General features: G+C 33.3%; 2 protein-coding genes across 5 annotated transcripts in view; one reads left to right on the top strand and one right to left on the bottom strand.

The window, feature by feature from the left end:
* Window positions 1-487: 487 nt before the first annotated feature.
* On the top strand, window positions 488-8,283 carry LOC126975094 (proteasome subunit beta type-4). The gene is made up of 5 exons (XM_050822909.1): window positions 488-726; window positions 2,582-2,794; window positions 5,962-6,097; window positions 7,576-7,721; window positions 8,097-8,283. Exons 1-5 carry the CDS (start codon window positions 584-586, stop codon window positions 8,254-8,256), a joined length of 798 nt encoding a protein of 265 aa, XP_050678866.1. The 5' UTR covers window positions 488-583; the 3' UTR covers window positions 8,257-8,283.
* Window positions 8,284-11,654: 3,371 nt separating this feature from the next.
* LOC126975047 (uncharacterized) overlaps window positions 11,655-16,570 on the bottom strand; it is a 37,840-nt gene continuing 32,924 nt past the window's right edge. For all 4 annotated transcript variants that reach the window (XM_050822836.1, XM_050822835.1, XM_050822838.1 and 1 more), the window contains 2 exons: window positions 14,068-15,120; window positions 11,655-12,481 (listed from right to left, as the gene is read on the bottom strand). In XM_050822836.1, coding sequence (XP_050678793.1) covers window positions 12,433-12,481; window positions 14,068-15,120 — 1,102 coding nt within the window. In that variant the 3' untranslated portion in view covers window positions 11,655-12,432. The remainder of the gene's footprint in view (window positions 12,482-14,067; window positions 15,121-16,570) is intronic.

The raw sequence follows: 16,570 nt of genomic DNA, 5'->3' as shown, positions 1-16,570 counted from the left end.
TCTGACGGAAAACAGACACCGTACAGAATGTTCACATTACACCGGATCCCGGATCTACTTCGGTCTTATCCCACAGAACAGGTCTCTCTTGGACAAGCGTAATTAAAGTTTCCGTTTGAATGTCCAAACTTGTCTACTTTTATCAGAAAATGCGAGCCGAATGACGTGAGGGGAGCGCGGACGGGGCGAGCGGGGGACAGATACCGGCGCAAAATTTCACATTACTCCGGTCTGTTGGTTTTACCGGCACTTCGCAGTGACTAAACGCACGGTAGAAATGATAAGCTCGGTATTTTTTCCGTATCCGGCCTAATGTGAACTGCTTCATATATATTCTTTAGCCATTAGCTCTTCCGGCAGTTTTACCGAGCCGGTAAATCTGCCGGTCCGGCATAGTGGGAACCCGGCTTAAGCTACTCATATCAAAACTATGTCTATTATTATTCTGTCATCTGTGGCTCTATAATCTGAATCAAATAATATTTATTTATCTGTGTTCTGTATAAATATTGGAAAAGTGTTTTGTCATTGGAGTTTCAATTTAAAATATCATTTGTATTTTCAAATTGTTGTGATAACTTTGATGAAAATGGCTTTTATGGGAGACATGATGAGCCCAGCTCCTCTTTGGCACAATGGACCGTCTCCAGGATCATTTTATAACTTCCCAGCAAATCAATCAAATTTTAGTCCTGCCTCGCGGCCTGTTCAAGATTGTAGAACCCAGTAAGTTTAAGAAATTTATTTTTTTAACGGATTTTCTTAGGCCGGCACGCTTACAATCAACCTTTTTTTTATTTAAGTGTTGCTTTCGTTATCCTCATCACCGCTCCGAACAGAGCGTCATGATCGACAATTCTATTCAAGTCCTATATTAATTCGCTCGTTCCCTTACTGGGTACTATATTAACAGATATTATGCAAAATCTGAAAATAAAATGCAACAATACATAGCAATGTTATATTTGTACATAAAGGTGACTTATTAAGAAATGTACCTACATCTTGGACAAACTGTTCTTTCATCCACCCCTTCTGACTATAACTTTGTGCACTAAATCTATCTTTTATTTGTTTTATCTTCATGAGGACACACTACCTTCCCTACCAACATCTCCCAAGTACATCCTCACAAACTTGCAAAAGCTTTTATTAAAATATCTCAAACTAACTCCAAATCAATATATAGCTATAAATAAAGCTAAGTGTGAATATAAAAATGAGTAGACACAACACAGCCTAATTGAGCCATTTGCTTTAATTTTCTAGCAGGTTTCAAATCTTCATTAAAGACTAATTAATTTCCGGTGGTTTATTTATTTTTTACATCACATCAAGTGTGGGGTAGTACTTCTGGAGTAATGACATGTAAGAATGTATTAATTTCAGTAAGACATTCTTAAAATTTAACTTAAAGTTTTGAGCTTGTCATTGGCATTGTTGTGACCCTAGAACAAAAGCCACAATTGAAATAATAGAATAAATCAAATTAAAATCATTTTATTCATATAGGTCACGGAAATTACACCTATGAATGTCAAAAAAATAAGAATTTTTTTTCTTATTGAATCTACTGCTACTTTGTAAAGGGTTGAGCTAATGAGAAGAAGTAGCAAGAATCTCATTGCCACTCTTTTAAAGCATGACTTACAAGTTTCATCGTTTTACTAATCATTTCAAATACAATATAATATGTAAAGTGATAAAACAAACATACTCAAACATCAAATAGGTTAAATATGAAACAACATCAAAAATGTCAAATATGAAACTATAAGTACAAGGATCATTGAAGAGTAACACTAGAAACTCAGTAACCTAATTGAACATTATGAATCTTATTACAGCCAATCATAAGTCTGGTGACATGATTATTGCTTCAAGTATCCCAAAGACTTAAAATCTCCAAAAACTAACACCTTTGATTATACCTGTTAGGTATTTACTTGAATTCACTATATCTTATGATGTTAAATCATGTTGTTACTGTAAATAAATGTTATATGTATAAATTAATAAATCATTCACAATCATAAACATACTAAATTATTGACTAATAACTATAGGCTTGAACTTCAAAAAATAAATATGCATGCAAGAAGTTATTCTTCTTTGACATAATAATTAAAGACAAAATCCATAAAAACTTTATTCCTTATGCTATTTCATGTTTGTAGAAAAGTTATAATTAACAAAGTATTAAATATCACCAAAAAAATTGTATAATACCACATTATTTAGTGAAACAACATGTAATTAAATATCATTAAATTATTTTTATACAATTAGAGAAAAATATTTTTTTATTTTAAAACTGTATATAAATTGATATTATGCATTGAAATATATTTAAATCTCATCCATTGGTTGTAGTTCAGTAGGCATATGAGTTACAAGAGGTTTGGAAGGCGAAGTATCATACAAATGATCTAGTTCACCAGGTAACATCAGGGTGTCCAATTTGCTTGAAGGTGTGCACACATCGTTATAATTCACACTGATTATTTTGCCGCACCAAAAGAAGTATAACTTCAAAAAACTCCACTACTTATATATGAGTGACAAAATTACATTGTTTCAGTTCTGCAGCACCAATTACAACCACCACATCAGTAATAGCAGTGAAATTTGATAAGGGATGTGTGATAGCTGCCGATACACTTGGATCATATGGATCATTGGCAAGATTCAGAGATTGCCCCAGGGTCATGAAAGTGAACCATCTGATTATGCTTGGTTCCGGTGGAGATTATGCAGACTTCCAATACTTAAAAGACATAATAGAGCAGAAAATGTAAGTGCTTTATTGTCATGTGGTTTTACGCACATACTACATTATTATTTAATGTGTGTGGACACATTACATTTAAAACTAAATATAGCATACTACAAGTTTGTGATTATTAGATTTTGAGGAAACAATTTAAAACCTATTGCAAAGGCTATGCAGCCGGGCAGTATCTCATAAACCATAGTAGTTAGTAAACTTACATTAATTTGCAATCATTTTTTTAAACTTAAATTTATTCTCATATATTACAATATTTTTAATAGTAAAAGTAAACAGGAACACTCGTATAAATTATTAGAGGTGGGCTAAACTGTTATAATTTTTCAATGAATTATACTGTTGTGTTTTTTTTCTAACTGTTGTTGTAAACTGTTATAATATATCATCGCTTACCGTCGCGGATTAGATAAGACGCTCTTTCGGTATCTCCTAATTTAAATTATTAATAAGTGGTTTCAAATGTTTTGTTGTGGTCAAATTGTACACAGTTCAATTGTTAATTAGTTAATAAAATTAATTATAGATAATACAATTCAAACAATGATGTTGTAATAAATAAACAATTGCAAAGTTTCGTGAATATAAGAATCATTGTGTGAATAGCAGTGAGCACGTTGCGCATTAGCGGACAAACCGGTTGACGCCTACCGTCAGTTTTTTAATACTGCTTGCTACACTTGATTTCTATTGAAATGTCTAATTGCAACGCATGTAAAAAATCAGTGCGCCAATCTGAGAAAATCATCTGCTGTCGTCCTAATTGTACGAGATCTTATCACTACCAATGCGTCGGATTGAGTTTAGACAATGCTAAGAAAATACCTTCGTGGACGGTGTCCATTATGTGTGAGCAAACTGCCCAGAGCTGGTGACAACACAGATACCCCGGTAAAATGTCTCGAGGATGTATCGTATATCACAACCAGGAAGGCTAATCCATCAACTGCTCAGTCCACGGAATACAATATAGTTTGGGCAGCCCGAGTGCGCTAAAAGACGAGCTACCTTTATTAATTTCTAATGCTATAAAAAGTGAACTGTCGTCGGTTAAAAGCCAAATTTCATCTATAGAATCAACTCTCACTTACATAAGTAATCAATATGACGATTTGATAAAAAATCTGAGCACCACTTCTGCTGAATTAAAACGCCTGAGAGAAGAGAACGAACGGCTACGAGCAGATGTCGACACGCATACCACGCGTATAAAACGTTTGGAGGAAGAAAATGCAAGCCAACAACAGTGGAGTCGTTTGCAGAATATTGAGGTGGTGGGTGTACCAGAATCGAAAGATGAAGATACTACTGACATAGTGCTTAAACTGGCTGAAAAGATTTGCGCACCGAGTCCAGGCCCGTCGAACAAGTAGTGCCGCTAAGGGTCGCACCATCATTGCTCGTTTCCGTCATCGTCGTACTAAGGACGCGATCATAGCAGCATCCCGTAAAAACCGGAATGTTAAACCGTCTGATGTTGGAATACGTGGCGAGGTTAGTACATTAGATAATACCAAAATTTACATAAATGAACATCTTACTAAGAATAACCGTACACTGTTCAGAGAATGCAAACAAAAATGTAAAGATATGAATTTTAAATTTATTTGGACAATAAACTGCCGAATTTTTGTACGTCGCAACGAAACCTCGCCACCTATCTCTATTATGACCTCGGGGGATTTAATCAAAATATGCTAATTAGTTTATATGTACAGTTGTTTAGTTTTAATTTGTTACTCGTTTTTATCACAACAACAACACATACAATAACTATACGAAAGAATACCTACACAACTTAGTAATAGCTCACATTCACACTAAAAAACTGTTTTACACACATAATACATCACAACTCTTTCACAAAACAATTTCTTTTACAGTAATTTCAATTTTCAAAAATAATAATGTATTTCCAAACACTTGCAAAAAGTTTTGTATCTATATTTTTTATACTTATTTTCCTGATAGTAGATACTGTATATTCCCGTCACATATTAGTTAGTGCTGATAACTCTCGGTTACAATCAACTAATAATTACATAAAATTACAAATAAAATTTAAATCATTAGTTTCTATTCAATTTATCATTAACTTTTACGTGACAATGCTTAAAATAATTACTTATTTATTTATTCATTATGTCTTCCACACTGAATAGGCAAAATATAGGATTAAAGTTTAAACTTAATCTATCAAAATGTAAGAGGACTGCGGACAAAGACAAACATATTTTTGAATAACCTATCAATATCACAAATAGATATAGCGATTTAATCATAGTTTAATTAGAGCGTTAAATGTTATACCATATATAGTGTGAACCTGTAATTGGCAGTCGGCCATCGCATAATATTTTTGTTATTAGTTTAATTTTTGTGTGCTGTTGGTTCAATAATAAATAAAAAAAAAAAAAAAAAAAAATGTTATAAATAAGATGTTATAAATTTTAATTGAAATTATTTACGCTGATAGTTGTTGTTGCGGTTTGAAGTTATTTAGTGTTATAATATAACATATTTGAAGAGGAATAATTACTTTAACACTAAGTACTAGGTATATGGTATTTTTTTTGTTGTACTTTTTAGAAAGCTTTTTTGTATGTGTGTACAGAACAATCTTTTCGACTAATGAGTTAAAGAAACTATTAAGTATTAACTAAACATATATTTACACTATTCACAAAACTTTTATTTTTACACTAACACTTCTCTATTTACATAAAAAAATAAAAATGCCTCAAGACATATTATATATTACACATATCCATTTAATTTACTATTCCTACTATAGTTTTTACAAACGTTTTACTTCAAAATGATAATAATAATTTTCAAATGTGTAATGTAAACTGTAATTAAATTTCAAATGAATTTTAATAGAATGGAAATAAATTATATTATAACAGTCTAGTGGCAAATTTTATAACGTGGTATACTGTTGTAAAAATATATTGTAATATATAATGTGTTGTGTGTTATAACGCCCACCTCTATGAATTATGTTACCGGTGTCAGTAAAGTGTTACATGTAGCTATTGTCATGGGTATCATTTGTGATGTGGACTTTAGCTGACCTTATTTAATAATTTACAAATCTTGTCAATAGTATAATAAATTTTGCCAAATTTATTGTTGAGAAACAGTTGTTACGGTTATTGTAATGTTTTCAGTATTGATGAGCAATGTATGGGTGATGGCCTTCTCCTTAAACCTCGGTCTCTCCACTGTTGGCTGACCCGTGTACTGTACAATAAGAGGAGCAAGATGGATCCATTGTGGAATAACTATGTTGTAGCTGGGATACAGGTATGTTAACACTGTTGATGTAGTCAAAAGAAAACGATAAACTACTCGACGACAAGGCATTATTGAATAGGCTGTCCCCCATTTCCATAAAGAAACAAGCTATTGCTGTGTATCTCCAAATAATGATCTCACTGGATACATTTTTTAATAGCATCACTTCATATGGACTACCTGGCTACTAACTAATAAATAGCATTCAAGTCATTGGAACAATTTATATGAGCAAACACTAGGTAGAAATCAAGATTCAAATAATCTGTAATACAGATTATATAGTATACAGATTCTGTGTACAACAAAACTTAATATATTCGTATATACATACGTATATGTCACTCGAAGGGTGGGCCGAGTTGGAAGAGCGCTCGATTTGACATCTAAATAAAGCCATTGTTAGGTCTTCACTTTGAAATTCCTATTTTTTTTTTCAAATCAAATATTTTTATTCGACATAAGATATATCACTACATTAAAAGTCGTAAACTAAGTGATATTATATCCTATATTGAATAAAAATATTTGAATTTTCTTCACAACATCCCTGAGGAACACCACCGTTACACAAATGCATATTTGGCTAAAAGGCCTAAAACTTATTTTCTCAAAATTAATTCCTTTAGAATTCTTTTTGATGTCATTTCTAGCACTACCACCGTTTCGAAAACAAATGGTACTATGTGGGAGAAGAAGCGGCGCAAGAAACTCGCAGCATTCTTTTACTGCGCTCTTTTAAATAAAATATACAATATTGTACTGTCATTGTTATTGCTATAAAATAATCTAGTCACAGGCTGTCCGATCACTAACATATTCAGCTGAGGAGTAGTGGGACTTACAATAGAGCCATTTTAAATAAAACATTTAATAATAATGATAATGCCTGATCATATTATAAAAGTGTATACATATAACCTTGAAGTTATTATGTATTTTATGAAGCCTACTAGAATTAGTTACAAGACATCACTTATTTCTAGTGTTATAATAATGAAAAATAACTATTTAGAGCAAAAGGGTGAGGGTCTTTTGTAAACGTATATTAAATTGTCACAATGAACAGTCATAATTTTAATTTTTTTGCGCTGCTTCTTCTCTCTCAGAGCGCCATTTTTCTCCGAAACGGTGGTTATGTTAGAAATTACATCAAAAAGAATTCTAAGGGAAACAATTTTGAGAAAAGAAATGCCTTTTAATATTTATTTCTTTAAATTTTTCTTTGAGTGAGCAAATACTATATATTAATGTCAGCAGCATGACCCCACAGCAAAGTACTGTATGTCGTGATGCTATGAAAATTACTGATGTACATTAATCTAGCAGTAGCAACATTTGTGTACTCTCTAATCTTCCTCACTGTATCTTCCCCAGAGCTGAGCGGAACTGCCACAGAAGCTCTTTATCTCCATGATATCAAAGAAGACCATAGTGTCCAGTTATTGACAGTAATTAAACAATGTACAAATGGTTATATTTTTCAGGATGGCGAACCGTTCCTCGGAGCAGTTGATAAACTTGGTACAGCTTATGAAGATGCAGCTATTGCTACAGGTCTTGGTGCTTACATGGCAACACCCCTGATAAGAGATGCTCTGGAACAGGGCCCGCTTGATGAAGAGAAAGCCAAGTAAGTTATATTCAGTTATGTGCTCTTTGTACTTATTGAATTTATACTTCTTTTGGCGCGATAGGGAAAAATTATCAGTGTGAATTTTTACGATGCGAGCCCTGTGTTAGTTCTTTAGGTTTGAAAGAGCGACATCTCAAATCAATTTCCTAATATGCAATTATTGGGGTTGAGCATGTTATCAACTGTAAAGTAGATCCTGTAGATGGAGCCACCTGAGACATACCAAAATTTACGAACCATACGTCACTCGAACGGTTAGGTCAGTTAGAAGAGCGCTCGATTCGAGTCTCGCATTGTTCATACATTTTGGTTACAAATTTAAAAAGTAATAATTTCATACTCCTGGTAATCAAACACTACTTTGTTTTTCAGAGCCCTTGTTCGCAAATGTATGGAAGTACTGTTCTACCGCGACGCACGGTCCTTCCCTCGCTACCAGTTGGGTGTTGTCACTGAGGCAGGTGTCACTATCGACGCTCCTGTCGAATTGAAACATGATTGGAACTTAGCCCACATGATTGTAATGAAGTGATTCAATAAAATATGGTCTTTGTAATAAGTTTTTTATTTCAACACTGGCTAGTTTAGGGGAGTGGGGGGCTCCTTTGCACAGCATGCCGGCTAGATTATGGGTACCACAACGGAGTTTCTCTGCTGTGCAGCACTAATGTGTAACTAATATTGTTTCGGTGTGAAGAGCGCCGTAGTCCTTCAATCATCTTGTCTCAAGGTGACGAGCGCATTTATAGTGCCACTCAGATTTTTTGGATTTTTCATGAATCCTGCGCGGCACTGAATTGTATTGGGCATGGCGTATCAATTACCACCAGCTGAACGCCCGTTTCGTTCCTCATTGTCATAAAAAATGTTACTTTTGACGAGAAACTATTTTAAATTCAGACAAAAACATAAAGGGACTGACGAAAATGTCTATATACCCCATACCTATAATTAATAAGCACAAATTAACTTTTTAAGGTAATTTTACGTCAGCTATATTTACTACCAATGTTAAAACGATTTCATTCAATTGTTGAGTTGTTTTTTTATTTTATTTATTTACATTAAAGTTTACAAAAGAAAATACTTAAAGCTAGCATCAGAAAACCACACGGGGTCATGCTAACAAAGAGTTAAATCTACATACATTAACTACAGAACATTAGTGCCAGTTAGATAAATCTATATATATAAAAATGAATTGCTGTTCGTTACTCTCACTAAAACTCGAGAACGGCTGGATCGATTTAGCTAATTTTGGTCTTGAATTATTTGTGGAAGTCCAGAGAAGGTTTAAAAGGTGAATAAATAGGAAAATGCTGCTAAATTAAATAAAAACAACAAATTTGTTTTTCCTTTGATGTGTCCATAATAATTTCTATGAGAGAATTTATTGACGCACGGTTTGACAGTTCTGCTGTGAAACAATTTCATTACGACAGCAGGGTGCATATTTTACGAAGTAATTTTTGTTGTTATGATATATTATTGACAAATTCACATAAAACATTATTTTATTTATTATATACAGAACAACGTCTGTCGGGTCAGCTAGTTGTGTTAATATATTTATTTTAAGTGACTTAAAAAGTATGATTTCAGTTTTTTCTTAATTTTACGAGGATTTATACAGTTCCATACGCAAGCGTTCGTTCGCCATATCTATTAAGCGCGCTCGGAGCGCATAAACGGCCCCGAGTGCATACATGATGTACTTTATCCCAGTATTAAGTATTGAAAAAGTTTTCTTTTAACATTGAATATTTCATCAGTACCTGCACCGGTAAAATTTTGCAATGTTTAAAAAGTTCAGTTTCGGAATAGTCACTATGATTTTTGCTAGGCAAAAGTTTTAATATTCTTTTTTGCATCTTAAATATTTCATTCAAATAGGAGTTAGATGTAAGTCCGTAACTACTCAAACCATATTGTATATAAGAATGAGCTAGAGAATTGTATAACATTAAATGGAATAGTATTTCTTAAAATCGTCATATTAGCTAAAATTGCCTAAGCTTATTGCAGACGTATTCAATATGGTTATTCCAATTAAATTTACTATCTATATGTAGGCCTAAATATGTAACAGAGTCGACTACTTCAATAGCGGGGCATTTACAAATGCTGTTATTTGAGTGCAAACAACTATGGTCGTGGGCAAGAATGTCATCCATTGGGCGTTTTGCGAGGTTTGGTGATCTTATGATTATTAGCTTAGTTTTACCTTGGTTAATTACCAAACCAGCATCGTGACACCACTTATTCAATGTATTAAAATCAGACTGCAGGTGGCCGCGAGCATTTTTAAGATCTTTATCAGCGATCAGAAGGCATGTATCATCTGCAATTTGATAACACATGCAGTAATTTATGCAAATCATTTATATATGAGAGAAAATGAAGAGGGCCCAGCACTGATCCCTGCGCTGTACCTTCTGTAGATGATACATGCCTACTATATGCAGTATCGATCTTAACTGTAAAAGTTCTACTATGGAGGTAATTTTCGCACCATTTTAATAAAGGTCCATGAACACCACAATTACGCTTCTCTACCCGGTGTTTATGCTTCAAAATCTCTTAAGCACGCGAAAAGTCAATAAATAAAGCCAGCACATGTTCTTTCTTATTCAGATGATCGTTGACTTCATTTGTAAATTTTGACAGAAGATCAGATGCGCCTTTACCAGCCTGAAATCCAAACTGATTTGGGTAAATCACGTTCTGTTTTCCATAGAAAGTATGTATTTGATCACTAATACATTTTTCTACAATTTTATCAATACAAGAAAGTAGTGTAAATGGACGATAATTACAAATGATACTTCGTGATCCCTTTTTGTAAACCGGTCTGACACATCCAACTTTTAATTCGTCGGGATACAGTCCTGTTTTTACGATCTGATTAATTAAATGAGCTATTGCTACAGATATATCGTTATCTACAATTTAAATATCTGAAGCTTTAATATTATTGAGTCCAGGTGTCCAATTATATCGTTTTATTGTTAGTTATAATTGTAGTTAGTACTTTGTATTGTAAAATATCGTTGCGTTCCTAACTTTGTGTAAAAGTGCATCTTTTTTGATATATTAATATGAAGTTTCTTTTAGATAAAGGAATAGGAAATGAAAATTGGACGATAGAGTGAATCCAAGCGGAAGGGGAAGAAGAAAGGAATAATATAAATAAAGAAACAATAATTATTTTCTTTCCTTTTTTAAAATTTAAGAATCAAATTAATTTTTGTAGGTATTTATAATAAAACGAAATATCTTAGTTATAATTTATTTGCAGTGTGTTTGTATATAAATTTGCGTGAATTCAATTCCAAGGATAATCACTTCACAGTATAATATGGGTCAAAAATCTCAAATGTTAATGTTATCTAGACTGCAAAATACCGCAATGAGCAATTTGCGACATGCTATATAACGACCTCGCTATCCCAAACAACGCATGGAGCGTGTTAAAAAGCACGAGTGCCTAGACCTTTTTGTTAACGCAACAGTTGTGTAAACAACGCCCCACACTGAAAGTCGATAAACCTCAGTTGTTGTATTTCAGCACCCAATGTGTTAATTGCTTGCAAATTACCATTAAAAATTACTGCTTTGATAATTAAACTGTCCATCATGCTCAAGAGGCAACAACAGTATACAACGCATGCTGTTTGTGACGAGTCTCCCGGAGCTGTACGAATGCATACGCCTCCATACAGCTGCGTACGGATACGAATGCCTCCGACGGAGCATAAGGATGTGAACTCCTCTGTAAACGGGCGATCGACGTCGACAAAGTTCGAAAGGCAGTCAATGTGTCTGTATCCAAACACTTTAGGTTTGGACTTTATTCTTTGAAGTCTATGTTTTCAATGCTGCAATTCAAATAAAGCTAAAAATTTTAATTATTATGAAATAAAACTCATGTTCATTCTCCATTTTTTATTATCTTTATAAAAACAATATATACAATTTAAAATAAATAAACTTATGTGACTAGACCTTAGACAAACGCCTTCGTATTAGCTCGCGATCAAATAATAATATTGACGCACTCCTACACAAATTATCTTGCTCCAAACTAGGTATAGTGCAAGACAAGGATATATTTAATACGTACAATATACTTACTTAAACATACATAAATACAAATAAACATCCATGACTCGGAAACAAACATCCATATTCATCATATAAATGATTGCACCTACCGGGATTATATTATTAATTGTAGAACAAAAACGGTTTTCTACCATAAGGGTCCATGGAGAACCATATGTCAGCGGGCTGATCTTATAAACAATTAATGTCTGCTAACACTGCTTGACTCATGGATGTCAATTTTATATAAAGAATGTCCTAAACACTCAATGCATGCAACTATGAATGAAACTTATGAAAATGTAAAGAATTTTTGCTCTGAAAGATGGAGAGATGATGTGGATTGGGAAACGATCATTGAGGATCATTATCTCTGAGGTCCGTGCGTCGCTAACTGAATAATGTGATACGAGGGACTCAACTGTTGTGAAGCCCAACGTTACCCTTGACCCGAATCCATTCCACTGCTAACAAAATTGATTGATTTTAAAACCAACTTGACTTAATTAATTTAATATTTTCTTCAGTCTCGTTGAATAGATTTTTATAGAGATAGATAGAAGAGAACCAATCATGACCTAAAATAGAAATAACGAAAACCCTTTTAGCTTGGATCAGTTTCTTGTACAGTATTTTTCGCTATTTTGTATATCCTGAAATTAAATAAGACCATTAAAAATGTGGTATGGATTACAAATATTACTGTTTACATAAATTAAATTTAAAACCATTTTTATGAACGATGCGGGACTCGATCCGCGATCTGTCGCGTTCCATGCGAGCGCACTTCCACCTAGCCAACCGTTCGAGTGACGTCATGTTCATAAATCTTGAAGTCTTGTTCAACTCTCAGGTTGTTACATCCACATTACAGGATCTACTTTACAGTTGACCTGCTCAACCCCAATATTTGCATATTAGGAAATTGACAAAATCAAAATTGGTTACTCTTTATCGGGCTGTAAAAGGTCTTCTGCATATAATATAATATATTCTAAGTCTGGGGTCGGATCTATTTTAGTCGATGGTTATTATATTAAGTAATTACTCTCACTTCTGGGATTTACTCCATATTCAAATTTATGAGAGTAGTCACGCAAAGGCTTTTCAAATTCATCATTTAGGAAAAAAAATACATCGTGATGAAATCTAAACACACCTGTTAAGATGGAGGTAAGTGTGAAGTTAACCAACTCGCACTCGGTTTTAAAGGGCTATAAGCTCTTGGGTTTTTACGCAAAATAGGCACGCAGTAGACATCCAAATGTAGAAAATGTCCTAAATGTATTATTCAAAATTATATTTTTACTAAAATTTGGCTTGTTCTTAAGATAAATAAATAATAAACTTTATTAGCAACATTATTACACTGCAGGACATTTGAGGTCGAAATTTACATCATTAAATAAAGGAACCTTTAACAAAATAAGTTATTTCAACATAATGTGTAACAATAATAAAGAATAATTAATACAGACCAAGTGGAATTTAAAAAGGAATATGAAAACAATAACATTAGGGACCAGTGCAATCACTTTAGTGTTACCAATCGGAGGTCCACTCAGTATACGTCGATACGAGCCGTCTGAGGCTTGACACTGATTTTCAGTGGGCACCGTGTTTCGCAGCACGGATAGCGACCACGACAATCAAATACATTTATAGCAAAATAATAAGAAGCTGTTATGTCTGTGAAGTCCGAGGGCCATCAAATATCGCTAATCACTGAGTAATGAGGTACGAGAGACGCAGCTGTTGTGAAGTGACGCTGACGCGCATACAAACAAAAGTGAGCGAATACGAGACGCGAAGCGCGACCGTTGTGTTTGAATGTTTAAAAAGTTTTAAATTCAGAATACTGCTGTGCCTGCTTTTTAGGTCGACGTCTCCGCTTCGGTTCGCACTTCCATGTTTGACAATACCTTATAGACGTCGGTTCGTTATATTACACATGTAGACGGCAATGCTATATACCAAATTAGAAAAATATATATTATTGATATATATTTTTCGGTATCAATACAATATGTTGTAATTGTTACCTGACCAATGAAGCATTCACCGCGCACGTTTTTCAAAGTAGATATGACATAATTTACCTTCAAACCCGTATGAAACATTCCTGCAAGAAAATATGGGCAGCAGTGATCATTAACCATCAAGTGACCGCTTGCTACGCTTATCTCCTAATATAGCGTAAGAGTTATATTTATTTATTTAGTAATTATAAAATACTTACACAATAGTGTCATTACGATTATTCCTCAACTCGAAATAATGCTTATCATTATTCCACACCTCTTCTATTTTCCTCCTTTCCTCACAATATGGTATCTCGCTTTGAGCACAGAATGCGAAGAATTTTATCAAACCGTTAAATTCAACTTCATTAAATTTTCCTAGTATTCTAAATTCTGTGTGCTCTTCAGAATTATCGAAATCTATAAAAAACTCCACCATTCTTGTAACTACCATATTTTCTGTGAGTACAACTGTATTTTCAGCTTTAATATTTTCTGTTGCATCTGCTTCAGGAGTAATATCAATATAATCCAGATTTTCAAATGATTCAATTGTTCCAGTTGATTGATTTTCATTATCGTCAACCATTTCGTTATTTTGGTATTGTGTGTTGCTATTTGACTCTTCTTCTGTTAGTTTATCGTAAGATATGTAATCTTCGACTAAATTAATAGCCTCGTCTATTTCATCATTTTGTTTTAAATCATTGGAACCTATATCACAACGTTGTTCATCAACTGGTTCGAGATTTTCCTCAACTACATTGTCAATATGTTGTTCATTCACATTTAATACTTCTTTATCTTGATTTTCACAAATATTAGCTAAGAAAAAGTTATTTTCTAATGTTTCAATACCGTCTTGTGTTGGATTTTCTTTTAAAATACTTTTCTTTACATCAGTTACATCCAGTCTTGTTTGAGGTACAGAAAATATTTTGTCGTCACTTTCAGTTTTCTCAGGAGATTTAGAATTTTCACTAACATTTGTTATTATATTTATGGTCTGATTTTCATTATGAGATCCTTTTTCTTTCGGTAAATTTTCTTCAGAAATATTTTTTTCTGTTAGTAATTTTTCAATTTTTTTTAATTTACTTTTTTTAATCTTTCTAGGCTTAAGTTTATTGGCACATTTGATATCCTTGTTGTTTCTTTTTATATCCATTTTTTTCTGTTCACATGCATTTGGGCTGGTCTCATCATATCTTAAATCGTCTGGTGTAACCAGATACACATGATCAGGTGCTTCTTTAAATATACAAATCCGTCTGAAAGTTAATATAGAATCACGAATGGTTTGAAATGAATATGATTGAAATACTGTCTATTTTTAAAAACTACTTTGAGATGCTATTTACAGCGATTTTAGAATCAATTGGGCGATTGAAGAACGAAAAGTATGGGGGAAACCGTGTTTTTAAGTTTTCTAGTGATTATTTTTTGTTAAAAATAGACTCCTTAAAATATTAGCACACTCAGTATTGAGGTTTTAGAATGTCTTGCGAAAAACATAACAATACAATATTTGTAGATTAATTGTCATTTCGTATTTATTATTAATGAATCTTAAGACAATTTTACGACGAGGGCTTCCGCTATACATGGCGACCGGTGTCAATAACAGCCTCCGTAAAAATATCTCTTTTTAAATTATAAGACCAACCGCTGAATGTTACCGCTTTATTAAATCTGCACTACAACAATATTTGTTGTTTTCCAATAATTCTTGATAACACGATAACTGGGTTCAATACGAAAATTGGAAGTGCAACTCTGTGTGTTATATTGTGCCGAACTTTGAAGTGAAGTAAACAGTGAAAGTGAACAACTTTTGAAAAGCAGCACAAGTGTTTGACATTACGTGTAACTATTAATTTAATATTTAATATAAAAACTAACGTGATTAAAGTGATCAATAAGTAAGATTATAACCTATAATATTATTTAAAAACAGTGTCAACAGACCACAGACTTTTTTTTTTGGTTCTGTTCGTCCATCTGGACAGAAGAGACCACAGACTTTGTTATTGCTATTCCATTCGTCCCTTCCGGGACAGGCAAAGGTCAGTAGCCATACAGCCTATTATATTGTACTGATGACCATAGACTATATGCCGTATTAATCAATAAACGTCAAAACAACGTACTGTCGGTGTCGCCAGCGCAAAAATGAACTGCCAACTCCATCTCGGTGTTACGTGTTACTTCTTATTAATACATACCAAGTGTTGACATTTACAAACTAGTGCTGCTAACCCTTTACACACATTAAAACACTACAATGGATAATATAGAAATCTTTTTCGAACGCATAAAATTGGAAATGTCTAAACAAACCGAAGACATCTCGAGAATGGACGAAAAATTGGCTCCATTTTCACGCGAAACAACATACAATAAACATTTATAATTAAAGAGCCTGAGGGTGATCGCTTTAATCCCAGTCTGTGGTGTCATTAAGAAAATCGTTTATGCTATAATAACCTTTCCCACACAAACGTTTTTTAACAATTCTTTTAAATTTCGTAACACATTTGTTTTGTACATTTTCTGGGATCATATTTTAGAAGCATACACATCGCCCAACAAAAGACTTACTAACTCGACCCAACAGAGTAGTAGGCATAACAAGTTTATGTTTGTTCTTCTGTTAACATTATGAATGTCACAGTTTCTAGAAAATTCCTCTATGTGCTTATGAACATACAGAACATTATC

This window comes from Leptidea sinapis, chromosome 34 (genome assembly GCF_905404315.1).
Source record: "Leptidea sinapis chromosome 34, ilLepSina1.1, whole genome shotgun sequence".
Lineage (NCBI taxonomy): Eukaryota > Metazoa > Arthropoda > Insecta > Lepidoptera > Pieridae > Leptidea > Leptidea sinapis.
Note: the sequence above shows the minus strand (reverse complement) of the source record. Positions and strands in the feature narration are given on the sequence as shown.

Bases quoted from the DNA above. Each gene is read 5' to 3' on its own strand.
- LOC126975094 (XM_050822909.1), top strand. From the start codon at position 584: ATGAAAATGGCTTTTATGGGAGACATGATGAGCCCAGCTCCTCTTTGG. The intron at 727-2,581 runs GTAAGTTTAAGA...ACATTGTTTCAG, and splicing joins GTTCAAGATTGTAGAACCCA to TTCTGCAGCACCAATTACAA. The intron at 7,722-8,096 runs GTAAGTTATATT...TTTGTTTTTCAG, and splicing joins CTTGATGAAGAGAAAGCCAA to AGCCCTTGTTCGCAAATGTA.